General features: G+C 54.6%; 1 protein-coding gene across 1 annotated transcript; it reads left to right on the top strand.

The window, feature by feature from the left end:
* The first annotated feature begins 8,927 nt into the window (after positions 1-8,927).
* On the top strand, positions 8,928-27,410 carry NIPSNAP1 (nipsnap homolog 1). The gene is made up of 10 exons (XM_039505718.1): positions 8,928-9,072; positions 13,597-13,724; positions 14,518-14,563; positions 15,703-15,797; positions 17,362-17,432; positions 17,749-17,889; positions 19,541-19,572; positions 22,876-22,970; positions 24,910-24,993; positions 25,447-27,410. The coding sequence occupies exons 1-10, from the start codon at positions 8,996-8,998 to the stop codon at positions 25,509-25,511; spliced, it is 834 nt and encodes a 277-aa protein (XP_039361652.1). The 5' UTR covers positions 8,928-8,995; the 3' UTR covers positions 25,512-27,410.

Here is a 27,410-nt window from a genome sequence, read left to right as displayed (position 1 = left end):
TTACACTTGCAGTGGGGATCAAACCATTTCTCCTATTTTTATTTCACTTTAGTATAAATCTCACCCCCCTGCCCCCCCGCAACCCCATCTTTAGTGCTCCAAATGCACATGGAAGACATAGGGACTAACCCTCAAACCTAGTACCGAGAAAGGGATGGGGAGCTAGTAAAGAGGGTTCAGGCAGCGGAGCAGGTGTGGGGGTGCTTGGGGGCTCTACACTGGCAGAGAAGCAGGGTGTGATGTACTCGCGGAGGAGGGTGGAGGAGGAGAGGGGGGATCAGGAGGGTTGCAGGAGAAGAGGGGAAGGGGGAGGTGCGGGAGGAGAGGGGGGATCAGGAGGGTTGCGGGAGAAGAGGTGCAGGGGAAGGGGGAGGCGCCGGAGGAGAGGGGGGATCAGGAGGGTTGCGGGAGAAGAGGGGAAGGGGAAGGGGAGGTGCGGGAGGAGAGGGGGATCAGGAGGTTGCGGGAGAAGAGGTGCAGGGGAAGGGGAGGTGTGGGAGGAGGGGGATCAGGAGGGTTGCGGGAGAAGTGGGGACGGGGGAGGTGCTGGAGGAGAGGGGGGATCAGGAGGGTTGCGGGAGAAGAGGGGAAGGGGAGGTGCAGGAGGAGAGGGGATCAGGAGGGTTGCGGGATAAGAGGTGCAGGGGAAGGGGAGGTGCGGGAGGAGAGGGGATCAGGAGGGTTGCGGGAGAAGAGGGGAAGGGGAAGGGGAGGTGCGGAGGAGAGGGGATCAGGAGGGTTGCGGGAGAAGAGGGGAAGGGGAAGGGGAGGTGCGGGAGGAGGGGGATCAGGAGGTTGTGGGAGAAGAGGGGAAGGGGAGGTGCGGGAGGAGAGGGGGGATCAGGAGGGTTGCAGGTGAAGAGGGGAAGGGGGAGGTGCGGGAGGAGAGAGGGGATCAGGAGGGTTGCAGGAGAAGAGGGGAGGGGAGGTGCTGGAGGAGAGGGGGGATCAGGAGGTTGCGGAGAAGAGGGGAAGGGGAGGTGCGGGAGGAGAGGGGATCAGGAGGGTTGCGGGAGAAGAGGGGAGGGGAGGTGCGGGAGGAGAGGGGATCAGGAGGTTGCGGGAGAAGAGGGGAAGGGGAGGTGCGGGAGGAGAGGGGATCAGGAGGTTGCGGGAGAAGAGGGGAGGGGAGGTGCGGGAGGAGAGGGGATCAGGAGGTTGCGGAGAAGAGGGGAAGGGGAGGTGCGGGAGGAGAGGGGATCAGGAGGGTTGCGGGAGAAGAGGGGAAGGGGAGGTGCGGGAGGAGAGGGGGGATCAGGAGGGTTGCAGGAGAAGAGGGGAAGGGGAGGTGCGGGAGGAGAGGGGATCAGGAGGTTGCGGGAGAAGAGGGGAGGGGAAGGGGAGGTGCGGGAGGAGAGGGGATCAGGAGGTTGCGGGAGAAGAGGGGAGGGGAGGTGCGGGAGGAGAGGGGATCAGGAGGGTTGCAGGAGAAGAGGGGAAGGGGAGGTGCGGGAGGAGAGGGGATCAGGAGGGTTGCGGGAGAAGAGGTGCAGGGGAAGGGGAGGCGCAGGAGGAGAGGGGGGATCAGGAGGGTTGCGGGAGAAGAGGGGAAGGGGGAGGTGCGGGAGGAGAGGGGGGATCAGGAGGGTTGCGGGAGAAGAGGGGAAGAGGGGAGGTGCGGGAGGAGAGGGGGGATCACGAGGGTTGTGGGAGAAGAGGTGCAGGGGAAGGGGAGGTGCGGGAGGAGAGGGGATCAGGAGGTTGCGGGAGAAGAGGGGAAGGGAAAGGGGAGGTGCGGAGGAGGGGGGATCAGGAGGTTGCAGGAGAAGAGGGGAAGGGGGAGGTGGAGGAGAGAGGGGATCAGGAGGTTGCAGGAGAAGAGGGGAAGGGGAGGTGCGAGAGGAGAGGGGATCAGGAGGGTTGCGGGAGAAGAGGTGCAGGGGAAGGGGAGGTGCGGGAGGAGAGGGGATCAGGAGGTTGCGGGAGAAGAGGTGCAGGGGAAGGGGGAGGCGCAGGAGGAGAGGGGGGATCAGGAGGGTTGCGGGAGAAGAGGTGCAGGGGAAGGGGGCGGCGCAGGAGGAGAGGGGGGATCAGGAGGGTTGCGGGAGAAGAGGTGCAGGGAAGGGGTGCGGGAGGAGAGGGGGATCAGGAGGTTGGGAGAAGAGGTGCAGGGGAAGGGGGAGGTGCAGGAGGAGAGGGGTGGGGAAGGGTACAAGGGGAGAGGTGCAGGGGAAGGGGGAGGTGCAGGAGGAGAGGGGTGGGGGAGGGTACAAGGGGAGAGGTGAAGGGGACGTGTGAGGTGTGGGAGGAGATGGCTGGGGGAGGGTACTAGGGGAGAGGTGTGAGTGAAGGGACAGTACAAGGGGAAGGGGTGCGGCGAAGGAGCGATGGGGGGAGGTACAAGTGGAGGGGCTGCGAGTGGGATGGGGGGTGCCAGGGCTGAGAGGGGCCGGCGCTGACAGCTGCTTCCCCAGCCCCAGGCAGGCAGAGCCGAGAGGACAGACATTAACCCCCAGGTGCCCGAGCCACGGGGGTCCCCCGGCTCGGAGTCGGGCTCTGCCTCTCCCCACCCCAGCGCAGTGGGGGCCCGGGGCAGGCAGCGCAGAGCTGAGGCAGGGGAGGTGCGTGGCGGGTTGGGTCCGGGGGCAGGAGGGAGCGGCGGCAGCTCCCTGGCAGCTCCGGCTGCCCAGCCACTCGCCCCATCAGCGCACGAGCTGGGATCCGCGCCCCCTGCCCAGCCCGGCGGTGCCCTGCACAGCCCACTCGGGCGGGGAAACGCCGCACCGCCCTGGGGAGACTCAGAGTAGCAGCAGTGGCAGCAGCAGGACCCCTCCTCCCTCCCTGCATCCCGGGCCCCACTTCCCTCCCTCCCCGGCTCCTCACACACTCCGGGAGCCCCTCTCGCAGCCCGGGCTCGGCTCCAGGGGATGATGCTCTGGCTCTCCAGTGGCAGGGCTCTGGCCAGGGCTGGCTCCCGGCTTTTTGCTGCCATAAGCCAAAAAAAAAAAAGGGTGGGGGCAGAGTGCGCCCCTTGGAAAGTGCCGCCCCAAGCACATGCTTGGAGCGCTGGTGCCTAGAACCAGCCCTGGTAATGATCAAGTGATCTCTCTCCTGCCATCCATCTCCATCTTCTGGCAAACACAGGCTAGGGACACCATTCCTTACCCATCCTGGCTAATAGCCAGTAATGGACTTAACCTCCATGAATGTATCCAGTTCTCTTTTAAACCCTGTTATAGTCCCAGCCTTCACAACCTCCTCAGGTAAGGAGTTCCACAAGTTGACTGTGCGCTGCGTGAAGAAGAACTTCCTTTTATTTGTTTTAAACCTGCTGCCCATTAATTTCATTTGATGACCCCTAGTTCTTGTATTATGGGAACAAGTAAATAACTTTTCCTTATTCGCTTTCTCCACATCACTCATGATTTTATATACCTCTATCATATCCCCCCTTAGTCTCCTCTTTTCCAAGCTGAAAAGTCCTAGCCTCTTTAATCTGTCCTCATTTGGGACTCGTTCCAAACCCCTGATCATTTTAGTTGCCCTTCTCTGAACCTTTTCTAGTGCCAGTATATCTTTTTTGAGATGAGGAGACCACATCTGTACACAGTATTCAAGATGTGGGCATAACATGGATTTATATAAGGGCAATAAGATATTCTCAGTCTTATTCTCTATCTTTTTAATGATTACTAACATCCTTTTGCTTTTTTGACTGCCGCTGCACACTGCGTGGACATCTTCAGAGAACTATCCACGATGACTCCAAGATCTCTTGCCTGATTAGTTGTAGCTAAATTAGCCCCCATCATATTGTATGTATAGTGGGGGTTATTTTTCCCAATGTGCATTACTTTACATTTATCCACATTACATTTCATTTGCCATTTTGTTGTCCAATCGCTTAGTTTTGTGAGATCTTTTTGAAGTTCTTCACAATCTGCTTTGGTCTTAACTATCTTGAGCAGTTTAGTATCATCTGCAAACTTTGCCCCCTCACTGTTTACTCCTTTCTCCAGATCATTTACGAATAAGTTGAATAGGATTGGTCCTAGGACTGATCCTTGGGAAACACTACTAATTACCCCTCTCCATTCTGAGAATTTACCATTTATTCCTACCCTTTGTTCCCTGTCTTTTAACCAGTTCTCAATCCATGAAAGGACCTTCCCTTTTATCCCATGACAGCTTAATTTACATAAGAGCCTTTGGTGAGGGACCTTGTCAAGGCTTTCTGGAAATCTAAGTACACTATGTCCACTGGATCCCCCTTGTCCACATGTTGACTCCTTCAAAGAACTCTAATAGATTAGTAAAACACGATTTCCCTTTACAGAAACCATGTTCACTTTTGCCCAACAATTTATGTACTTTTATGACAATTTTATTCTTTATGATTGTTTCAACTAATTTGCCTGGTACTGATGTTAGACTTACCAGCCTGTAATTGCCGGGATCACCTCTAGAGCCCTTTTTAAATATTAGCGTTACATTAGATAACTTCCAGTCATTGGGTACAGAAGCTGACAGGTTACAAACCATAGTTAGTAGTTCAGCAATTTCACATTTGAGTTCTTTCAGAACCCTTCGGTGAATGCCATCTGGTCCGGGTGACTTGTTAATGTTGAGTTTATCAATTAATTCCAAAACCTCCTCTAGTGACACTTCAGTCTGTGACAGTTCCTCAGATTTGTCACCTACAAAAGCCGGCTCAGGTTTGAGAATCTCCCTAACATCCTCAGCCGTGAAGACTGAAGCAAAGAATTAATTTAGTTTCTCCGCAATGACTTTATCGTCTTTGAGTGCTCCTTTTGTATCTCAATTGTCCAGGGGCTGCACTGGTTGTTTAGCAGGCTTCCTGCTTCTGATGTACTTAAAAACATTTTGTTATTACCTTTGGAGTTTTTGGCTAGACGTTCTTTGGCTTTTCTTATTACATTTTTACACTTAATTTGGCAGTGTTTATGCTCCTTTCTATTTACCTCACTAGGATTTCACTTCCACTTTTTAAAAGATGCCTTATCTCCCACTGCTTCTTGTACATGGTTGTTAAGCCACGGTGGCTCTTTTTTAGTTCTTTTGCTGTGTTTTTTAATTTGGGGGATACAGTTAAGTTGGGCCTCTATTCTGGTGTCTTTGAAAAGTGTCCATGCAGCTTGCAGGGACTTCACTTTAGTCACTGTACCTTTTAATTTCTGTTTAACTAACCCCCCTCCCCCATTTTTGCATAGTTCCCCTTTCTGAAGTTAAATGCCACAGTGTTGGGCTGTTGAGGTGTTCTTCCCACCACAGGAATGTTAAATGTTATTATATTATGGTCACTATTGGCAAGTGGTCCTGTTATAGTTACCTCTTGGACCAGATCCTGTGCTCCACTCAGGACTAAATTGAAAATTGCCTCTCCCCTTGTGGGTTCCCGTACCAGCTGCTCCAAGAAGCAGTCATTTAAAGTATGAAGAAACTTTGTGTCTGCATTTCGTCCTGAGGTGACATGTTCCCAGTCAATATGGGGATAATTGAAATCTCCCACTATTATTGAGTTCTTTATTTTGATAGCCTCTCTAATCTCCCTTAGCATTTCATAGTCACTATCACTGTCCTGTCAGGTGGTCGATAATAGATCCCTACTGTTATATTCTTATTAGTGCATGAAATTACTATCCATAGAGATTCTATGGAACGTGGATTCACTTAAGATTTTTACTTCATTTGATTCTACATTTTCTTTCACATATATCCTGTAAATCAGTGTTACAAAGTTTAAATTAAAAGGCTTCCTTGCAGCTAAAGTCAATAGGTGTTAACTTCCAACAAATGCAAAGCAGCATATTTTTGATAGCCTTTAAGTAAGTGGAATAAGGGAAATTGATAGAAGTTAGGCAATTTTCATGAGGATCTTTCTACCATTTTAAAGACAAAGGGTAAAGGTTCATGTAAAAAGAGGTAGTTTAATTCCTGGTACAAAACTAAAAACTTATAAGGATGTTTGCTAAATTTACATACATTTTGTAAATAAAGAAATCTACATGCATGCTCCTTTTGAGTGGTGTTTTAAAAGTTTATTTGTTAAAGCTTTACTTGGTTTAACAGTGTTTACTTTTTTCTTTCCTAACTTTAAAAAAAAATTCGATGTGGGAGAAATAGCAATCTTATCTCCACTAAAAAGTGTTATGTTTTACGCAAGTTGGTTTTACTTTTAAGTTAGCCTGTGTATGTTTGTATAAAGTGTGTACATCTAAAGCTTTCTTTACAGTGTACAAGTAAGATGATTTTAAAGCAGTTTTCCTTTAGGCAAAACTTTAAAAAGCAAGTTAACACTTTTTAAAAGGCTGGTGTATTTCCACAAAAACTTACATTATGTTATGTACAGTCTTTGTCTTTTTATTCATTTATTTAAAGAGATGCATTTTTTAAACAGACAGTGGTCGAAAGCCACACCTATTGGGACATTGATTGGGTCAGGAAAATACAATTCTATTATGTTTTTAAAGCGTAGCTTCTGATGGCTTGTCCAAGGCTGACTGTTCTGGAATTACTGGGATTTGACGAGTGGCAGCTGCAGTGGTGAGCTGCTTGTCTCTTTTCTCTGCTCTTTGGCCAGTGACCCAGGCTTTCTTCCTTTCCGGGAGTTTTAAAACATTCTCTGCAGCCTCTGAGTTAATTTTCTCTTTCTGTGACAGGTTGAAAGGCTTTTGCTGTTTGTCAGTTCTACAGTCTCTCTTACTGTGTGTCTTGTTTGACCCCACCCCATGTTCTTGTCTCAAAAAATCAATATTCTGTTACTAATATTTTAAAAGTCTTTATTTGAAAAGACAATTATTTTTCAGGTTTTATTTCAATACTACTTGAATTCATAAAATGTTATTTTTCTTTCTAAAGACCTCTTAACATTTCTGTCTTATCACATTATTCCTCTGTTTAAAAAACTTTATTTCAAATGTGTAAAAGGCCTGGTTTCTTCTGAAAAAAATTCTCTTTTCTTCTAACCTTTAAAATGTCTCTAAATGTGAGAAAACCCCCACACAAGCACTCCTAATGTTCCCCATAAAAAAAATGAAAAATTTCAAATAGGCTGCTGCACCCAAAGTGTACATGTCCAAAATTGAGACCGGAGGGCGGAATAAACCAAAATGGGGGCCTGGAAACTTGTCAAAATGTATATGGTGAAGAAAGGTATAGAGGTCTTTACTACTTCTACCAATAGCTGATATTAATAAAGAACCTGTCAAATGAAGATCTCCCAGCACATGATGCACTTTAAATCCAGGATGGCTTCACTCACCACTCTGATGGGAAACAGCCAATGGCATAGCTGCAATGGTTCAAGTGGTGCAGATGCACCAGGGCCCATGAGGTTATGGGGGCCCATCAGACGGAGTGTCACTCCAGCACTTTACCTGGTGCACAGGGTTGCAATGCCACTCACTCAAATGGGGCCCCCTCACTTCCATCAGACGGTTGGGCGGCCAGGCCAAATTTGAGTGACATTGCGACTGAGCATGCAGGGGTCACAGCACCACTGAGGTTTGGCCTGCCCGCCCCTCCATCATGACAGAGGAGGGGGCTGGGCCACACCTGAGTGGCGCTGCAGTTCCATGCACTAGGTTGCAACACCACTCTCTCAAATTTGGCCCACACTGTGTGAGTTCAGGGTAGCCAATAGGCATGAATGGAGCGGCTGGGATCAGGAGGAGCTGCCTTTGCCTGGGATGAGAGTGGAGTGCTGAGCCAGGGGTGCTGGTAAGCAGCTAGGATGGTCCAGGAGTGGGGGGAGAGGGACAAGGGGCAGGATGAGAAAGCCCTGGTGAGCCGCGGGTTCTCCCCCCTTCCGGGCAGGGAGGGGAGAGGTGGGGGCAGAAGGCTGCTAGGGACAGGGAGTGTCTGGGAGGGGAATTGGGTCGTGGGGGGTAGGGTTGCCAGGTGTCCAGTTTTCGACTGGAACGCCTGGTCGAAAAGAGACCCTGGCGCATAGGCGCCAACTTTCTCTGGCACCGATGGGTGCCCGCGCCCCCCACCCCTTTCCCTGTCCCTGGCCCCTCCCCAACTCCACCCCATCCCTGCCCCTGGCCCTGCCCCCATTCCAACCCCATCCTCAAAGTCCCCGCCCTAACTCCACCCCCTCCCTGCTCCTATTGGATCCCTTCCCCAAATCCCCACCCCGGCCCACCTCTTCCCCCAGCGCAGCCATGTTCCCCCTCCTCCCCCCCCGCATCCCTGCCCCACGAATCAGCTGTTTCACGGTGCAAGCACTGGGAGGAAGGGGGGAGAAGCAGGACACGGCAGCGCGCTCGCGGAGGAGGTGGACGCGGGGGCAGCGGTGAGCTGGAGCAGGGGGGTGGGATGGGGCCATGGGGAGTTGCCGGTGGGTGCTGAGTTTCTACCAATTTTTTTCCGTGGGTGCTCCAGCCCCAGAGCACCCACAGAGTTGGCGCCCGGAGGCTCCAGTCAGCACCACCAACCGGGCCATTAAAAGTCCAGTCGGCAGCGCTGTGGAGCGAAGTCAGGCTAGTCCCTACCTGTCCTGCAACCGCACTGTGCCCCAGAAATGGCCACCAGATCCGGCTCCTAGGCAGGGGGACTGCCCCAGCCCTGAGCACTGGCTCCCCACTCCCATTGGCCAATGGGAGCTGCAGGGGCGGTGCCTGGGGGCGAGAGCAGCGTGCAGAGCCGCCTGCCGCACCTCTGCATAGGAGCCAGACCTGCTGGCCACTTCCAGGGCGCCGCATGGTGCCAGGACAGGCAGGGCGCCTGGCCATACGCCTCGCCAGGCAAGCCTGCGCCCCAACCCAGTGAAAATGAGTGAACCCCCCAGGGAGAGGGAAAGCAGTGAGCGGGGGCGGGGCCTGGAGAAGGGGCGGGGAAAGGGCGTGGCCTAGGGAAGGGGTGGGGCTAGGATGTTGGGGGCGGGGAAGGTTCGGGGGTGTTTGGGGCGCGAGGGAGGCGGCCCCGGCAGCGCTGGACGCCGCGGGCTGAGCCTGCCCCTGCCGGCCGGGCCCCGCCTCCCGGCCCGCCCCCGCGCACCGCCGGGCTGCGGCGGAGCCTCCGCAGCGCGAAGATGGCGACGCGGGTGTGCGAGAGCCCGGCGCTGCGGCGGCTGCTGCGGGGACCCTGCCTGGCCCTGAGCGGAGCCCGGTGAGCCCCGGCTCCCCGCCGGCCGCGCCCTCTGAACCCGGTCCCCGGCGCCCCGACGCGTCCGCCCGCGGAGTCCCGTACCCCCATCACCCCTCTGCCCCGAGTGTCCATCCCCTGCCCTCCCGGCCCCTCCGGCCCCTGCGCCCCGACGCGTCCGTCCGCGGAGTCCCGTACCCCCATCACCCCTCTGCCCCGACGCGTCCGTCCGCGGAGTCCCGTACCCCCATCACCCCTCTGCCCCGAGTGTCCATCCCCTGCCCTCCCGGCCCCTCCGGCCCCTGCGCCCCGACTGTCCGTCCGCGGAGTCCCGTACCCCCATCACCCCTCTGCCCCGAGTGTCTGTCCCCTGGGCCCGGTCCCCGCTGCCCCGATGTGTCCATCCCCTGCCCTCCCGGCCCCTCCGGCCCCTGCGCCCCGATGTGTCCGTCCGTGGAGTCCTGTACCCCCATCAACCCTGTGCTCCGAGTGTCTGTCCCCTGGGCCCCCATCACCTCCGGCCCCTGCACCCCGACACGTCTGTCCACGGAGTCCCGTCCCTTCCGTCCCGAGTGTCCATCCCCTGGGCCCGGTCCCCTCCGCCCCAACGTGTCCAGCCCCTAGGTCCCCGTCCCTTCCGCCCTGATGTGTCCAGCCCCTGCGACCCGACGTGTCCATCCCCTGGGCCCCCGGCCCCTCTGGTCCCTGCGCCCCGACGTGTCCGTCCGCGGAGTCCCGTACCCCCATCACCCCTGCGCCCCGAGTGTCCGTCCCCTGGGCCCCCGTCACCTCCGGCTCCTGCACCCCGATGGATCCGTCCATCACCCCTGCGCTGTCCGTCCCTGGGCCCCCGTCACCTCCGGCTCCTGCACCCCGATGGATCCCCCTGGGGTCCCCCCCCGCCGTGTCCAACCCCGGTCCCCTGTCCTTCGCACCCCTGCCCCCCCCCCGCCCATCCCTGGGCCCCGGCCCCTGCGCCTCTGGTCCCTGCGCCCGGCGTGTCCGTCCGCAGAGTCCCGTACCCCCGTCCCCTCCGCCCCGAGTGTCCGTCCCCTGGGCCCGGTCCCCTCCGCCCCGACGTGTCCAGCCCCCGGGTCCCCGTCCCTTCCAGCCCCTGCACCCCGACGCGTCCATCCCCTGGGCCCCCGGCCCCCTGCGCTCCGACGCGTCCATCCCCTGGGCCCCCGGCCCCCTGCGCTCCGACGCGTCCATCCCCTGGGCCCCCGGCCCCTCCGGTCCCTGCGCCCCGACGTGTCTGTCCGCGGAGTCCCGTACCCCCATCACCCCTGCGCCCTGAGTGTCCGTCCCCTTGGCCCTGACGCGTCCCTCCCCCGGGCCCCCGGGCCCCGACGCGTCCATCCCCGGTGCCCCTGTACCACAATCACCTCCGCCCTAATGTGCCCATCCCCTCTTCCCCGTACACCCATTACCCCAGGCCCCTGTCCCCCAACGTGTCCATCCCCTGCGCCCCCATCACTTCCATTACCCCAGGACCGTCCTCCACCGTGTCCATCCCCTGCCCCCATCACCTCCGGTTCCTGTGCCCCAACCATTCCCAGGGCCCTGTATCCCTGTTATCTCAGGCCCCTGTGCCCCAAAGTGTCCATCCCATGCACCCTCATACCCCCATTACCCCAGGCCCTTGCCCCCAAAGCATCCATCCCCTGTTCCCGCATACCCCATTATGTTTGGCCCCTGCCCCCCAAAGTGTCCATCCTCTCCAGCCCTGCCCCTCATACCCCCATTGCTTCTGGCCCCTGTGCGACCCCTTCCAGTGCCCCCCATCTGTGTCCCTTTCCATCCATCATCTCTGCCAAGGGCCTCTGCACATCTGGGACACCATGTGCTCCCCATCATCCCCGCACCCCTCCCTTCATTAGGGCCACTGTGGGCCCTTTGTCACCTCTCCCCCTGTGTCATCATCTCCCTCCCCATTCCCCCCTCCTTGCCTGGACCTTTGCACCCCCATTGTCTCTCCCCTCCATCACTGTCACTTTTGCTCTTGGCTTGGAAGCCTTATCCTCTGGTTACCGTAGGCACTTTAGTATCTGAGTTTGCAAAATCCCCACCCTAAGTTTGGCAAGGGAATTGGGGGGTTGGGGGCAGCTGTTTGAAGGCTGGGGAAGGGCAGCCCCAAGCTCTGCATGCTTGAAAGGCCAACAATTAGCTGCAAGTGGCCCCTTCTCCAATGCCCAGGCAGCCACGGTTGGGCCCAGAGGGCATGCCATGCCACGCCACGCCATGTGCTCTTGTCCCAGGGTACTGTAGTGTTAGGAGAGAGAATGAATCCATGAGGGGAGCGGGAGAGATGGGGGCACCCCTAGGGGCTGACTTGCAATCACGGCGGGTCATTTACACTTAAACCAAGGGGCCTGATTCTGCCCTCCAAGTCTGGAGTAATTGCACTGAAGTCAAAGGAGTAAGAGGAGAGAGGCCTGAAGCCCCAAGAGCCTAACCTGGGCATAACAGATCTGCAGCAGAATAGAGCCCTCAGGTTGATGGCAAACAATCCTGCCCATCCAGCTCGATTTCAAAGCTCTTTGTAACAATGATGTGCGAAGGGACTGATGGGCAGCTCAGGCCCCCAGGGGGTCACTCCCGGCTGCTCTGGATTATTAGGATTTGGAGGATGGAAGGATGCAGGGGGCCCAGTGGAGGTTTGAAATGTTCAGGAAGCATCTGGCAGGCTTGTTTGAAGCCAGGAGAAGGGTTGTTTATCTTTCTCTCTGTTGTTAATGCGTTACTAGCGATTGTAGCATTGGGGCAAAGGTCTTGCCAGGCACAAATTGCGGCTGTTGTATCTCTGCTGATTTTCAGGAGAGGGACAGAGATGGGGAGAAGGATCTGTATCTGCATCAGTACACCATGGCAACACTACTTGGCACCCCCAGGATGTTTCCAGCCCTTATGGTTGTAAAGATCAGGGCCACCCAGAGAGGGGGGCAAGTGGGGCAATTTGCCCCAGGCTCTGCAGGGGCCCCCACAAGAGTTTTTCGGAGCCCCTGGAGTGGGGTCCCTCACTCACTCTGGAGGCCCTGGAAAACTCTTGCGGGGCCCAGGCCCCCGGAGCTTCTTCCACTCCGGGTCTTCGGCGGCGGGAGGTCCTTCTGCTCTGGGACCCGCTGCCGGGTCTTTGGTGGCAATTCAGCGGCGGGGGGCCCCCCACCACTGAAGACCCCAGGCCCCCTGAATTCTCTGGGCGGCCCTGGTAACGATGACTTTCCAAAGATGTCCTGATGCAGCACTGTCTTCCTGAGTCTGCAGCCAGCCTGCAACAATAGCTCTGAGAGAAAGGTGCTTCCTTGGTCATTAGCACTGAAGCCCAACAGCACTATAAATGTCGCTGTCACTACCGCACTGTTGATTTGTTTTACCAACGATGAATTGCTGGTATTAGGGGCAGACTTTGAGAGGAGTGTCGATATCCCACCTGGGTGCACCTTTCACCCCCTTGTGATTTCAGCCCTGGACACAGCCTCTTACTTTGCACGTGCAGGTGAAGAGTTTGGAGAGGCCATCTCCAGAAGGTCTTGGACTGAAGGTGGCGCATCCTGCGTTAGTGGGGCTTGAACAGGAGGCAGCCTGACAAGGGTCCCTGGCACAGGCTTCTCTACGCTGTACCACATTTAAGCACTGCTCCTTTTCCTGAAGAGCCACAGATTGGACAGGCACCCAATGTGCAAACCGTGTCTGCAGGGCCTCTGCTGCCAGACTCTGAAAAGGAGCTGTGCAGCCAAGCCCATGCACTGTAGTGCTTTGCATTCCCCTCGGCTGGGATGCCGCCCTTCCTGTCGGCTCTGGGGAGTGGAGTTCGGAAACCCCGGGCTGTTTTTTAATCCCAGTTCTTTGGTATTAGGACCTCAGTTGTTAATTACCAAGGGTTCCTTGAAGAAATGTTGCTTCCTGTGTTTTACATGCAAGTATTTTTAAGCCTGTGGCAGTCAATGTCTGTCTATTTTTGGTTGATAAAATGCGCTTGTCCTCCTCTCTAAGCAAGTGGACCCAATTAACCCCCCCGGACTAATGCAGCAAGCTGCCTCAGCGGCACATCTCCCCTCGAACAGAGCCCTGAACCCTACCCCCTCTGGCAAAACCCTGTGTCCACAAATAGGCCAGCGTGCCCTGAAGGTGCTGCCCGAGCCAGCCTGATCCAGTGCGGGTGGGGGATTCGAATCCCTGGACGCCTGGGGGAGAGCAGTTTGGCGGAGGGGCCCGTGTTGCTTGCTGCCAGTGCCCTGTGCTAGGATCCCCGGGGGGTTTAGGTGTTCTCAGAGGGCCGGTTCCTTACCCAGGTAACCAGACTAGGTCAGTTAGGCGGCTGTGTTACGGAGATTCTTCCTCCTCTGGCCCTGTTCAGTTACCTGCTCCTGGCAGGGGGTAGGTCCGTCCTCCAGGGCCTCTTTCTGGGCAGGGGCTTCAGACCGCCAGGGAACCCAGCAGTGCCTGGCAGATGCCTCCTGTGGCTGTGGGTGCCGAGAGAGGGGGCCTGACTGCAGCCCTGTATTCACTCCCTCCTCTGCCTTTGCTGACCTCTGCGCCTTCTTCCAGGGGATACTCCAGGGACAGCCAGGGCAGCTGGTTCCGCTCGCTCTTTGTCCACAAAGTGGATCCCCGAACGGACGCTCATTCCACGCTCTTGTCGAAGAAAGAAACCAGCAACCTGTACAAGATCCAGTGTGAGCTGCCCCCCTCCTTGCCCTTCCCTTGGCTCCAGGCCACTGCAGTCCACACGCCAGCAGCAGGGAGGCGGCCAGTGTTCAGGGGGAGCCTTGTCGTTTGTGGGGCTCCCACCTGCTGGCGGTGGATCTGGAGGGGCCCCCCCATGCCAATCCTGCTGGGGGAGTGCCTCCACCTCCACTCCTGCCCCCGCCCCTCCCCGGGCCAGGCAGTGAGCTGCAGGGCCCCAAGCAGATGGTTACCTTCTGTGTGCTTAAAGCTGGCCCTGCGTGGGTGTGGGGGGCTCGTCTGCCCTCTGAGCTGGGGGCAGTGGGGGAGGGGAATCTGACTGGCAAATCACCCAGCTGGCCGGGGACGGGCCTGCGGGGATACGGCACCCGGGTGTGCGCGCAGACAGGGCTCTGCTCGCGCACCTCACTGCCCTGCATGCCCCAGCTGTCCAGTCCTGCCCGTCTCCCCGATGTGCCCGGCAGCGCCCCCTGCCTGGTGTTCTTGACGCTGAGACTGGCAGTCGTGCCGCGTCAGAGGCTGGTCCCTGGTCTCCAGTGCCTGACCCCGCTGTGCGTTAGAACCAGGGTTGTGCAGAGAATCCTGGTGTGGGGCGGGGGGAGGTGAGAGCAGTGTTACTGCTCGGAGAGTGAGAGCTGCACGGAGGCCGGACGCCCGCATGTCACTTTGCACAGGCCAGGAAGCTGGCTGGCTGCTCTTAGCCCTGCCCTTGTGTTCCCTGGGGCTTGGGGCTGAATTTCTGCCCTGCTGACGTGACTTTTTCGGTCTGTTTCCTTGCTGCAGTTCACAACGTGAAGCCCGAATGCCTGGACGCTTACAACAGCCTGACGTGAGTGTCGCCCCTGCCCCCACCTCTGCAGTGGCAGGAGCCTGTGGGGCAATAGGTTCTAGCGGGGTTGACTGTTGGAGCTGTTCCTTGTACGGGCCCCTGTGTAGGGAGGAGCAGGGCCTTGTGGGTAAGGCACAGGACTGGGAGTCAGGACTCCTGGGTTCTGTGGGACCTTAGGCAAATCACTTCCCCTTTCTGTGCCTCAATTTCCCTGTCTGTAAAATAGGGGAGGGGATTCTGACTCACCCCTCGCTGGGCTGTGGGGTCTCATTCCTGTGTGTTTCCAAAGTGCTTTGAGACCCTCAGCAGGCTGATGTGAGAGCCCCAGCTCTCCCTCTAAGCCTCCTTCTGCAGCTCCATGTTCATTCCCCAGCCACTGCTCCTGCTCCCCCTTCTATCCCATCTTCCTTCCCTGTCACATGAAACCCAGGTTCACAGACTCTGAATTGTCCCTAGCCTCTGTTTGGGATGGATCACTGGATGATTACCGGTTCCGTTCATTCCCTCTGGGGCACCTGGCATTGGCCACTGTCGGAAGACAGGGACCTGGGCTAGAAAGACCTTTCGATCTGACCCAGTCTGGCCGTTCTTATGTCCTGTGAGGCCAGTGCATCCCTCTTGCTGTCTCCAGGGCCTTGGCTTTCAGTATTGCTCAAGGAAGCATGAGTGTGTCAGCTTGAGTTGACTCACTGTGTTGCACATGGTGCAGCTCATCCCTCGCAACCAGCACTTTGCTTCAGTTCATGCCCAAGACATTCCCTGCTGGGTTGGAAGGGCGAGTTGGGGGGGCATGGGTGGAGTCTTGGCCAGGACCAGCCCGTTACCCCCTGTAAGGGGGTGGGGGAGTGTTTGGTCACTGCCAGAGCCCTATGTTCTCTCACACTGACCCCAGGCCCCAGCCTGCACTGATATCTCTGCCTTGGAGTGGCAGCTGGTGCAGCCCCCCATTAGCTGGAGGGGTGAGGAGAGATACCAACCCTTCCCTCTGCCAGCTTCAGGTCTCTGCCTCTTGCTTCCCCATCTGCCTGGTCCCTCATAGCCTGGGCAGCGGGAGGAAGGACCTTAAATGCAGCTCTTCTGCAGGGCAGTCCGAGCCACCCATAGGCATTTCCCCTGTGACCTTTCTGCATCCTCTGCAGGGAGGAGGTGCTGCCCAAGCTGCACTCAGACACCGATTACCCTTGCGACCTGGTTGGGAACTGGAACACGTGGTACGGAGAGCAGGACCAGGCAGGTGAGCAGGTGGCCGCTGGGCAGGACTCGTGGGCTCACGGGGTGGGCATTGCGCAGCCTTGGGTGGCCCAAGGTGCAGCCTGAAAGGTTGCGGGAAGCAGGCAGCTCAGGAGACGTGTTCCCTGCCCTACCAAGGGCTGGGCAGAGTGACTTGGGGTGTGGGATGGAGTCTGGAGACCTGAACTATTCATTGCCCAGAGCTGGCCTCAGATGCACAGCCTGTACTTCTCTCTGCGGCTCTCCTGCCCTCTGGTGGAAACAGACTGAAATGCAAGTGAGAGGGGGGTTCAAATTAAACCAGGGGTCTCAAACTCCCGGCCTGCGGGCCACTGCAGCCCGAGAACCTCCCCAATGTGGCCTGTGGGGCTCCAGCAGTTTGGGGGCGGGGTCTCTCCCTTGGCCCCGCCTGCCGCCCCTGGGCACTCCCCCCCGCCCCCGTCCCCCGGGGGGGTTTACAATGGCCCGGAGCCCTGCCCACCACCAGCAGCGCAGCGGAGCTAAAAGGCTTCTGCTTGCTCGCTCCAGTGGCTGCCGGCCCCTCCCTGCGGCCCAGGGGTGGGGCTGTGCCTCCACACGCTGCCCCCACCCCGAGCGCCCCTGCAGCCAATGGGACGCCACAGGGACGGTGCCTGGGGGCAGCAGTGCGCGGAGGCCCGCCCCGCCTTGGAGCCCCAGATAAGCGCTCGACCCCCTCCCAGAGCCTGTACCCCCCTCACCCCCATATACTTACCTAGTGAGAGTAAAGCCACACTTGAAGATGGTCAAACATACCCTAGGCCCCAGTCCTGCCCAGATCCACGTGGTCAGTGGGACATGCTGTACCTTGGGGAGCACCTTGCCCTGTAACCCCCCTATTCCTTATGTATATAGATTGTGGTATTGCAGGTAAAGCAGGTCATGTGAGGTATCAGGATCTGCTGAACGTCACTGTTCTATCTACATATGTATGTCATTAGTGCTCTTGTACTGCCAGGCTCTATCTTGAGCAGACGCTGTCAGTCATGTCAAATCATGTGGGTGGTTTTCTGATGTGGGCAAGCTCGGATTTTGGTCCAGCTCACTCATTGTCACTCGGGACTTGAACCTAGGTCTCTGGCTGTAAAGGAGGAGAAGCTAACCCAGCACCCCCTCTCCACAGCTCCCATCAGCCCCTCTTGTGCCTAGGGTCGATAGCACAGATGAAATCAGAAGCAACAAAGCAAAGTCATGCAGAAAATCCTCCTCGCCCAGCGTGGGGTAGCGAATCAGTGATGGGCCAAGGAGGGTGAAATTGGCAGCGAAGGTCAGGGCTGCAGCACTACTCCACACTAGCCCAGAAAGGAGGCCTAGCTGTGGAGAGAGAGCCATGGGTTGTGGTGTGTACGTACTGACTTCCGCCGATCCTGCTGGGCAGGTCGCCTGGCAGCTCTGCCCTTGGCTGAGAGAGGGTGGAGTTTGCAAGACAGGTGGGATTAGCCCTGGAGCTTGGGGCAGCTTGGGTGGAGTGCCTGAGTCCCTGGACAGTCGCTGACCACTCGTGTTCGCCTCACAAGGACTCCCAGCCAAGCCTGACTCTCTCGTTGCAGTGCACCTGTGGCGTTTCTCCGGCGGGTACCCGGCCCTCATGGACTGTATGAACAAACTGAAACAGAACAAGGTATCGCACACTTCACCGCAACTCCTCCTAACCATAACTCCACCTCAGCTCTGCCGTACGCCCCCCCATGGCGCTGCATATGCACTGACCCCATGTCAGGTGATTGCCGTCTCCCTGCCATGTGCACCGTGCCCCTCCCCCAGCTGGCAGCCCCCTGCCTCCCCTTCTTCCCCATGCAGGTGCTCCAGGCAATGCACTAAGGCCGGGATTTGCCCCCCGAGCCCCTGGGCACAGTGGAACCCTGGTGCGCCATCGCTGGGATTCGTGCTCCCAGCCCCTGGGGGCAGCGGCTTCCCTCAGCTGCTGTTCTTTGCAGGAGTACCTGGAGTTCCGCAAGGAGAGGAGTACGATGCTGCTGTCCCGCAGGAACCAGTTGCTCCTGGAATTCAGTTTCTGGAATGAGCCTTTGCCCCGGGTCGGGCCCAACATCTATGAGCTGAGAACGTACAAGCTAAAGGTGAATCGCTCCTTCCTGAGCCGCGCAGGGGAGCAGTGACCCGGGCTGCTTGCGGGGCTAAGGACTGTAGAGCAATGAAGCAGCACAGCCTTTAGACCTGTACGCAGGCAGGTACCTTGCTCAGAGCAGGGTTCTGTGAGCCCCACACCCTGGGAACTAATCCGTATCTTCCAGACAGTTTCAGGAACTAAATCAATGGAGGACACTGCTCCTCCATCTGATAAATGACTGGTACAAACAAGAATGTTTTCCCTCAAAGCGCCTTCAAGCACCCCCACATATGCAACAGCAATAGTCTAGAGCAGTGGTTCTTAACCTGTACTGCAGCCTGCACCCCTCGGTTCTCAGAATATGTTCTCGCACCCCTAGCAAAAATCGTTCTTTCATTCTATAATTATGATATCCCTAGATTTAAAGAGATCGAATTCTATATTTTAATTTCCTAGTAAAATTAAGAATACATGAAAAATTACCCACTTTTTTAAAGTTTACCGGCTCAGTGACTCTTCTGCTGTTGCTTTTGTTCAGTGATGTTCGAGAAACGAGGAACTTTTTTTGAAATAGCCACACGCATGTTATCACTCGCATTTAGGTGGTTTCTAGCCTTTGTTTTGATGTGTAAGAGTGATGAAAATCCTATCCCACACAAGTGTGTAGTCGCAAATGGCACAAGGATCTCCAGCTCTGTCTTCGCCAGTTGTGGAAACAGTGCTAGTTGAGCACACCAGATGTGTTGAGTTCATTTAGGTGTGTGAATACATCTGCCAGGTACGCTAGGCAAAGGATAAACTCTCGAAGTCATCAACTAAATTACTGCTTTGGTTACAAAGAAACTGACTTATTTCTTCGCGCATTTCAAAACTACGAGTAAGCGTTCGGCCACGGGAAAGCCACCTCACTTCTGTATGGAAAAGAAGGACAGTGTGCTCGGCACCAATTTCTTCGCACGGACAAGGCGATGATTTAGAGCACGTCCTGGATGAAGTTTCCTGTGCTCACCGCAGTAGACAAAGTATCCTTCAATCTTGTAGGCAAAGTCTTCGCGGCAAGTACATGACAGTGCAACATACAATGTGTGATCGTGATATCTGATATGAGGTACTTCTTTCTTTACATAGGCAACAAATCCCTGAATTTTTTCATAGCATGGCAGGGGCACCATTGGTGCAAATTGATCCACACATGTCAAGCGTTATCTTGTGCTTCAAAAAGAGGGCTGATGAGATTGACCCCATCGCTTCCTTTTGTAGTTAGTTGCAGTGGTTCACAGAACAAGAATTCTTCTGATTTCTTTCTCTTCTACCTACTGCACCCGCCGAAAGGGCATCTCGCACCCCCAGGGGGTGTGTGCACCCCAGGTTAAGAACCACTGGTCTAGAGCACAGGGTGAGGAGCTAAGTGTGCCCACCTGGCTCAGACCATTTGATCTGCTACCCTGGTCTGGCAGTGGCCTATGCCTGATGTTTTGGGGGAGTGAGCACCTCAGTTAATATAGCTAGTCAGCTCTGCCCTACCGTACAGGGTGGGTGAGGGTGTGGGATTCCTGGCTGGCCCAGGTGGGCAAGCAGAGCCTGAGAATGACCTTGATCCCCAGCTTACAGAGGATAAATGCAGTCGTAACATGGTTTTAATTCCTTCTCTTTCTTTCCAGCCAGGGACCATGATCGAGTGGGGGAATAACTGGTAAGCACTGAACCTTCAAGCCTCTTTGTATTCCTGACTAGCAATCCCAGTGCTGTGCAGAGTGGGAACAAAGGCCAGCCCTGCAGGGGTCTCTGGCTGGACAGGGACCCATCAATTATCTGGAAAAAGGTGAACAGTGAGGTGGCAGATGATACAAAACTACTTAAGATAGTTAAGTCCCAGGCAGATTGCGAAGAGCTACAAAAGGATCTCTCAAAACTGGGTGACTAGGCAACAAAATGGCAGATGAAATTCAGTGTTGACAAATGCAAAGTAATGCACAGTGGAAAACATAACCCCAACTATACATATAAAATGATGGAGTATGAATTAGCTGTTACCACTCAAGAAAGAGACCTTGGAGTCATTGTGGATAGTTCCCTGAAAACATCCACTCAATGTGCAGCGGCAGGCAAGCCAACAGAATGTTGGGCATCATTAAGAAAGGGATAGATAATAAGACAGAAATATCAGATTGCCTGTATATAAACCCATGGTACATCCACATCTTGAATACTGCATGCAGATCTGGTCACCCCATCTAAAAAAATATATTGGAATTGGAAAAGGTTCAGAAAAGGGCAACACAAGTGATTAGGGGTATGGAACAGCTGTATGAGGAGAGATTAATAAGACTGGGACTTTTCAGCCTAGAAAAGACAAGTAAGGGGAGATATGGTAGAGATCTATAAAATCATGGCTGGTGTGGAGAAGGTAAATAAGGACGTGTTATTTACTTCTTACAACACAAGAACTAGGAGTCACCAAATGAAATTAATAGGCAGCAGGTTTGAAACAAACAAAAGGAGGTATTTTTTCACACAACACACAGTCAATCTGTGGAACTCTTTGCCAGAGGGTGTTGTAAAAGCCAAGACTCTAACAGGGTTCAAAAAAGAACTAGATAAATTAATGGAGGATAGGTCCAGGCTGGGCGGGGATGGTGGCTCTAGCCTCTGTTTGTCAGAAACTTGGAATGAGTGACAGGGAATGGATCATTTGACAATTACCTGTTCCGTTCATTCCCCCTGGGGCACCTGGCATTGGCCACTGTCATCGGACAGGATACTGGGCTAGATGAACCTTTGGTCTGACCCAGTACGGCCGTTCCTATGTAGTGCCAGTCCATCCAGCTTTAACTGAAATCTCACCTCCCTGGAACTGCCCCTTGAATGCCATGAGCCCCATAAGCGAGGCCCAAAGCAGAGCAGCCAGCACCTTGCATCACCATAGGCTGAAGGAGACCACGTTAAGCGCTCGTGTTGGGAATGTGAGCAGCGGGGTGCTGGGAGTTGGAGCACTAGGCTCAGAGTCAGAAGACCCAAGTTCTAGTCCTGATGATGCTGTACATTGTTATTTGTGATGTGGTAGAACCCAAAGGCAGCTCCAAACAGGGAGCAGGACCCCACTGTACTAAAACATCCCTGCCCCAAGAAGTCACAGTCAGGCATGTGATCAAAGCCACAGGAGCAGTAGTGACTCACTCAAGGTCACCTGATAAGCTGCTGAGTGACCTTGGACAAGTCACTTCATCTCTCCATGCTTCAGTTTCCCCAGCAGGGAGCTGTACCAGCTTCGTATATGTGCTCTGAGGTCATTTTCCCTCAATTCTTTCCTTTCCCCTGCACCAAGCTTTCTTTTCATCTCTTTGCTCAATGCTGGAGGCTGCTCCAGCTGAGGCAGTGGCCTTCCATGGGTAACATCCGCTCACTGTTCTGTGGCAGAGAACACAGACCACTGTATATTTGGACCCAAACAGTACTGAAGATCAGTGTAATTGCAAGGCCAGTCCTGCTAAACACCTGAGTAACCCCGCTGACTTCAGGATTGCCTAGTGGTTAAAGCACTGGGACTCAGGAGAGCTGGGTCCATTTCCTGCCTTTGTCACAGACTCTCTGCATGACCTTGGGCCCACACTTAACATCTGTGGGCCTCAGTTTCCCCATCTGTAATGTGGAGACAATGCTTCCTCCCTACCTCGGCTGGGTATTAGGAAAAGACCCTTTCTGGGGCAGGGAGTATTTCTTACTGTGTGTTCATACAGCACCTAGCCCAATGGAGGCCTGGATCTGAGCTGGAGATTCTAGCAGCCACTGTAATATAGATACAAAGAACTTACAAGGCCCCCTGCCCCTATGGTGATGGTCCCGTTGTGGGTAGCTGACACAAGGGAAGGCTGCAGGATTGGGCCTGTAGTGGGAGGTGAGTAGCTGCATTGTACGGTCTGAACTATTGTTGCAATGTGGAAATGGACTGTAGTAGTGTATAAAGGGGGTCTGCATTGGGCAAAAGCAGTCTGGTCTTTTCATGCCAGCATTGGCCATGTCTTAGTTACATGTATCCAAAATAACATACAAGCATCTCTAATACCAAGGTGGGGGCTGCTATTGTATCAAAGTTATGGCATGTGTAAGGCTCTGGCTAGGTGCTTATATTGTTCTTGTCACCCCTTCTCAGCTCTTTGAGCTCAGATGGGGTGAGTAGTCTCTTGGCCTATCCAAGGCCGTGATCAAGTGTCTTGATATTATTGGTCTTTTGGCCTTGAGATGAAAACCTGGTCTGTGTCTTGGGAACCTTGAAGAAAAATTATCTAAGTTGTATCTGAGCACCACCCACTCATTAATGGATTTTATCCCCACCCCCAGGTCGGGGGGTATTAGCCCCATCATACAGGATCTAGGTGCAGGCTAGAAGCTGTGACTTGCCCAAAGTCTGTGATGGAGCCAGGTATTGAACTCAGGTCTGCTGAGACTTAGTGTAGGCAAGTCCTCTGTCCGTTAGGCCATCCTTCCGCCTCTAAGGGGCTCACTATTGAATCTCAGTTGAACTTTCACTGCTTTCTTTGCTCTGTTTTCTCACTCTCTTGCTGTTAATTTCTTCCTCTTAGCTGGAGGAACCAGGTAAAGCCTGGCCTGTTCGGACTGCATGTATAACACACTACGTATGTGAGAATGGTGCCCATTAGTGCCCAGCTACGGCGACAAGAACAGCCTCTACTTCTTCCCTGGGGATGTTGTTTCTCCTGTAGCTCTAAGGGTTGAGGCCTGTGTGTCTTGTGCTGACGTCTCCTAGTTCAAGCCCTGCTGCTGACCATGGCAATATCCATATGACCACTTCTTATTGCACATGGGTGATGTTGGGTATGTTTGGCTAGCCAGTAGCCTGGGATCATTAGAGGAGACTTGCATAGCAGGAGGTTGGATAATTAGGATTCTGTGGAAACTTTAAAATGCCTCTGGCAATGCTGGTTGCATCCCAGAGCAATGCCACCTGATTGCGTCTCTCCTCCTATGTCTTTGCTAGGGCTCGAGCCATTAAATACCGTCAGAAAAACCAGGAAGCTGTGGGTGGGTTCTTCTCCCAGATTGGAGAGCTCTATGTCGTTCATCACCTCTGGGGTAGGTGGCTTTCTTTTTCCTTGAGTATTTATTAGCCATTGTCCGGCCTGAGCTTCAGCTGGTGAGTAACTTTGCTCTGCCAGCACTGCAGCACAAGGGTCCCGCTTTTGCAAGGATGCATCCTAGAGCATGAAACGCCCATGTGCCCTCTCTTGCCACTTAATCAACTTCAGACCCTGGCCGTTCCAAAAGGGAGATTTAGTTTGATTGCTGGGCCCTAAATTTGTTCCCTTATCCCCTCCCCCGACACCCTCCTAATACATACACGCCATCACCAACACCTGTTTTCACCCTCACGCCTGCTTTCAGAGGCTGGTCCTTACTGCAGTGCTGAAAGCATTGTAAGATGGTTTATCATCACCAAGTGCCTTTAAAGCCGCTCCTGCCCCATCAGTTACATTTTGTATCTCCTGAATTGTACCTAGCACTGAGAGCTGGGCGGAGAGCAGCGATTCCATTTCAGGGCGGGGTTTGCGGTTTTATTCCTGTTCCGAACACCCCGCAGTATGTCTCAGTTCTGATATTGAATTACTGGAGCACATAGGAGCAGGAACCCGTTGTGCTAGGCATGGTACAAATGCAGAACAAAAAGACAAATTCTCCACCCAGCTCTGCTGGGAGCCCCAGCTCCGGGGCAGTCCACCTGGTGGGCTGATGGGGAGCCAGGGACCTGACAGCCCTGCCAACCCAGGCTCCTGAGGAACTGGGAATCTGAACTCTCTGGGTACGTCTACATTGCAATTAACCCCCCCACCCCCACCCCGGGCTGGCTTGTGTCAGCTGACTTGCAGGGCTGCAAAAACTGCAGTGTAACATTCGGGCTTGGACTGGAGCCCAGGCTCTGAGATCCTCGTCCCGGGCTCCTTCTCGAGCCTGAACGTCTACACCACAATTTTACAGCCCCGTAGCCTGAGTCAGCTGACACAGGCCACCCGGAGGTGATTAACTGCAGTGTAGACCTACCTACCCCCAGGCTCTGGGCTTTCTCTCAGTCCTCCAGGCTGGCAGGAAAGCAGACAGGTTTGCAATGGCAGGCAGGGTTCCATCAGGTTCATTCTGGTTTCTGGTGGAATTCCACCAAAATCAACACAGTCCCGCAAAACATGTTCAAATTCTAAGGAAAAAATGTTTCATCCAAAATTTTCCTACTAGGTCTAGTTACCGCTGCTGCTTGGCAACCACAGCCCAATTGACTAGGGCAGACGCATGTGATTTTTAAAATAGGAACATTGTACGTTTCCTTTGTGCCTGTCATCAGGAAGGATCCCTGTGTGTTTTGCAAACTGCTTCCAAAGGGAGGACCAACAAAATGCAGCCAACTCTGGGGTGGAACATGGTAGCTTGGTTTAATGATGCTTGGCAGCATACACAACACTTTTGGACAAGGAGTGAAAATAACTCTGTATCCAGTTGAGAGGGTAGGGAAGAGAGTGCTGTTACTCGCACGGAAATCTGATGGAAAGACACTGGGGAGAACCCCTAGCTCCTGCAAAAAAGCAATCAGCTGAGATGGCCACGAACCACTTCTGAGCAGCCTGCAAAGTGTCTGTGGCCAGCCTGCCACTGCTGCATCCCTTCTCCAGTGCAAGAGCACCCATGTGCAATGAGTTTGGTGGGTCTCAGCCCAATTCAAAGTGGACAGTTATCCTCATCACAAAACCCACCATTAACACTGGCACCCATTGGCACCCTTGGTAGGATTGAATTGGTCCTGGAGAGTGAACCTTCCACTGCTTTCGTGTACGCAACCCTCCTATCAGAGCCCCTCCTCCCAGCCTCCCACCCCCAGCATTAAAGCACACCATGGAGACACACCAAGACAGACTGGGCTGCTCCCTTTTGCCTGGATTTCTTGCTAAGCTGCTGCTGGCAGCAAACACTAGACACCAGCAAATGGGGGGATACCCCCACCTCCACACCTGTCATTTTCTTCTTTCAGCCTACAAGGACCTACAGTCCCGAGAGGAGACAAGGAACGCTGCCTGGAGGAAGCGAGGCTGGGATGAGAATGTGTACTATACAGGTGAGTGCTTCTCTGGAGTGGCTGCTGCTGTGAGCTCTAATCCTCATGTTCCAGGGCCCAAGCCAGTTGTGAACTGTGGTCAGGAAGAAAAGCCCCCGATGATATAGTGTTGCCCAGTGAGGGATTATATGCTTCCCTATGAAGTAGTATTGGCTGCTCCCAGCCAGAAAGAGGATACTGGAGCAGCTGGCCTAGGTGCGTTCTGTCGTGCCCTATCGTGCCCTATCCCCTCTATAGCCAGCACTCCACTGTTACTCCTTTTCAGTGTGCCTCCTGGGAGGGGCTGGAATCCGTGTAAATGAGAACTCTCCTATAATCAGTGCGCTGCAGTGCCTCCTGCTGGTAGAGTGGAGTGGCTGTGAGCTCCTCGGGAGCCAAAGCTGGGGCAGAGTTTACAGCTCCCTCTGCCCAGGGCTCCCATGCACAGTGATGTTTGTTCCTTTTGCTTTGCAGTCCCCCTGGTTCGGAACATGGAGTCTCGGATCATGATCCCCCTGAAGATCTCCCCCCTCCAGTGAGACCCCTCCAGCGCAGGAGTCGGCGATCAGACAGGAGTGAGACTCACTGAGGTGTCTCTGCATTTCCCCTGCAGGAGTCTGTCCCCTTTTCTGTCTCTCTCACTCTCTCACTTCGAGGCCATGCTCTTAGCCCAGGTGCTTCCCTATTCCCAGGCTGCTCGGCTCTGTCGGGAGCACCGGTGGGAGACGGATGAAGTAGGCTGAACCAGCACAAGGCTGCACATGGTTTCCTATCTCTGGGTCCCCAGCTCTGTATGAATGGGCCATGGAGACTGAACTCCCCTTTGCCCTAACGCTGTTCTGGGGAGGCTGCTGGGGACTGAGAGCCATGACCATAGAGCGCAGCATAGCTGAGCCATGCCCCTGTGGTGAGCATAGTACAGACACCGAACTAGCTAGCCCAGTGCTCGCTGCTCTCTGGGTGCCGAGACAACGTTCAGGCATCTGAAGTTTTAAGCCCCACTCCCCTGCAAGCCGTTCCTCCCAGCACTGAGGAGGGACTGCTGCTGGTCTCCTTTCCAGCATGCCACTGGGAGGGACCCTTCATCATGCCTGGTTGTGTCTGTTACCATGAATGTTAGCACATGGCTAGCCTGGTGTAGGGGAGAACTCCACCTTCCTCGCCCGGGTTGGAATTCCAGTTCCTGGCTATGGCGTCCTGTTCCGGTGAACCTTGGCGCTACCTGTATCCTTGGGAACAGGAAGTCCTCCTGCCTGCTGATGGAACCAGACTGTACCACCCCACCAGACTCCCTTTGTAGGGAGGTGTATGCTAGAAAGTGGATGTGGAGCCCAGCATGTCCTTTCACATAATGGCTCCCAGATCCAGTTAACTGACCTTACAAGTCCAAAGGCTTTTATCTGCCCACTCCTGACCTGACACCATGGCATTGGGTGCTGGGAAGGTCCGATATACAGGGTGGTGTATCCTGGTGGCTTTGGTGGGAGCGGAGGGCATACAACAGCAGGCAGGATTGACCCCTTGGTTCAGAAGCTGCAAATGAAGCGGAGTCCTTCTCCCCCTTCCATTATCCCTGTGAATAATTAGAGTTTAGCTAACACTAGAATCCACCTTCCAGAGCTGCGTTGGCTCAGCTGGCATGAAAAGTACAAGCTGGGCTGTGTCAACAGATCTGCATCTTGTCTGCTTTGGCAAAAATAGTACATGCAGCAGCAGTAGCCGTAGCCGTGTAGCCAGGACTTCTGCTGCCCCGGGGTCTAGTGCTGTTCAGATCCGAGACTAAGAGCCATGAGCTCTTTCCATGCTGCAGCTTTTGCTGGGCTGCAGTGGGTGTGAATAGAGGGTCCATTTGTCCCAGCACGTGCACAGCCCCAAGGAGCAGATACATGAAGTGAGGAGCCAATTTTAATCACTTTTCTTACACCTTAAGGCCCAATCTTGCAATCCAATCCATGCACCAATGCAGAATGCCCTTGACTTCAGTGGATCTGATTGGAGGATTGGGCCCAGAGGGTTTAGAGTGCAGCCCTCAGTCACAGGGGTGTTTGTACCTATCCCCAGCATGGAGGGGAGAGAGAGGAGAGGTGGTCATGAATCTACACAGGCCTTTCTGACAGAGGTCAATTCCTCTTGTGCATTATTTATCTTAATTATGACTAATGGCAAAAAACAAAAAAGATCTGTTTTGTGTGTGAAGCATTTTCTTTGCGGGAGCTTATGTGTGTCTGATTGCAAATGTAACTAAATATTTCATATGCTAGCCTTGGTGTCTCTCGTTGTGTGGGGTACAACGCAACCTGATGTGGGATGAGATCCTGAGCAGGCGTCTCTTCCAACTTGCTCCACAGACATAGGACGTAAAGCAGGCTGTAAAGTCCAAACTTGCCCCCTCCTGGGCGGTTGCTGATTTTTGTTAGTAAAGCCATAATATCTGCTCC

The sequence above is a fragment of the Mauremys reevesii genome, linkage group 18 (genome assembly GCF_016161935.1).
Source record: "Mauremys reevesii isolate NIE-2019 linkage group 18, ASM1616193v1, whole genome shotgun sequence".
NCBI lineage: Eukaryota > Metazoa > Chordata > Testudines > Geoemydidae > Mauremys > Mauremys reevesii.
The sequence above is the reverse complement of the archived record's forward strand: the minus strand, read 5'-3'. Positions and strand labels throughout refer to the sequence as shown.

Coding starts and splice junctions, on each gene's coding strand:
- NIPSNAP1 (XM_039505718.1), top strand. CDS start 8,996: ATGGCGACGCGGGTGTGCGAGAGCCCGGCGCTGCGGCGGCTGCTGCGG. Junction 14,564..15,702: donor GACGCTTACAACAGCCTGAC/GTGAGTGTCGCC, acceptor CATCCTCTGCAG/GGAGGAGGTGCTGCCCAAGC. Junction 17,433..17,748: donor ACAAACTGAAACAGAACAAG/GTATCGCACACT, acceptor TGTTCTTTGCAG/GAGTACCTGGAGTTCCGCAA.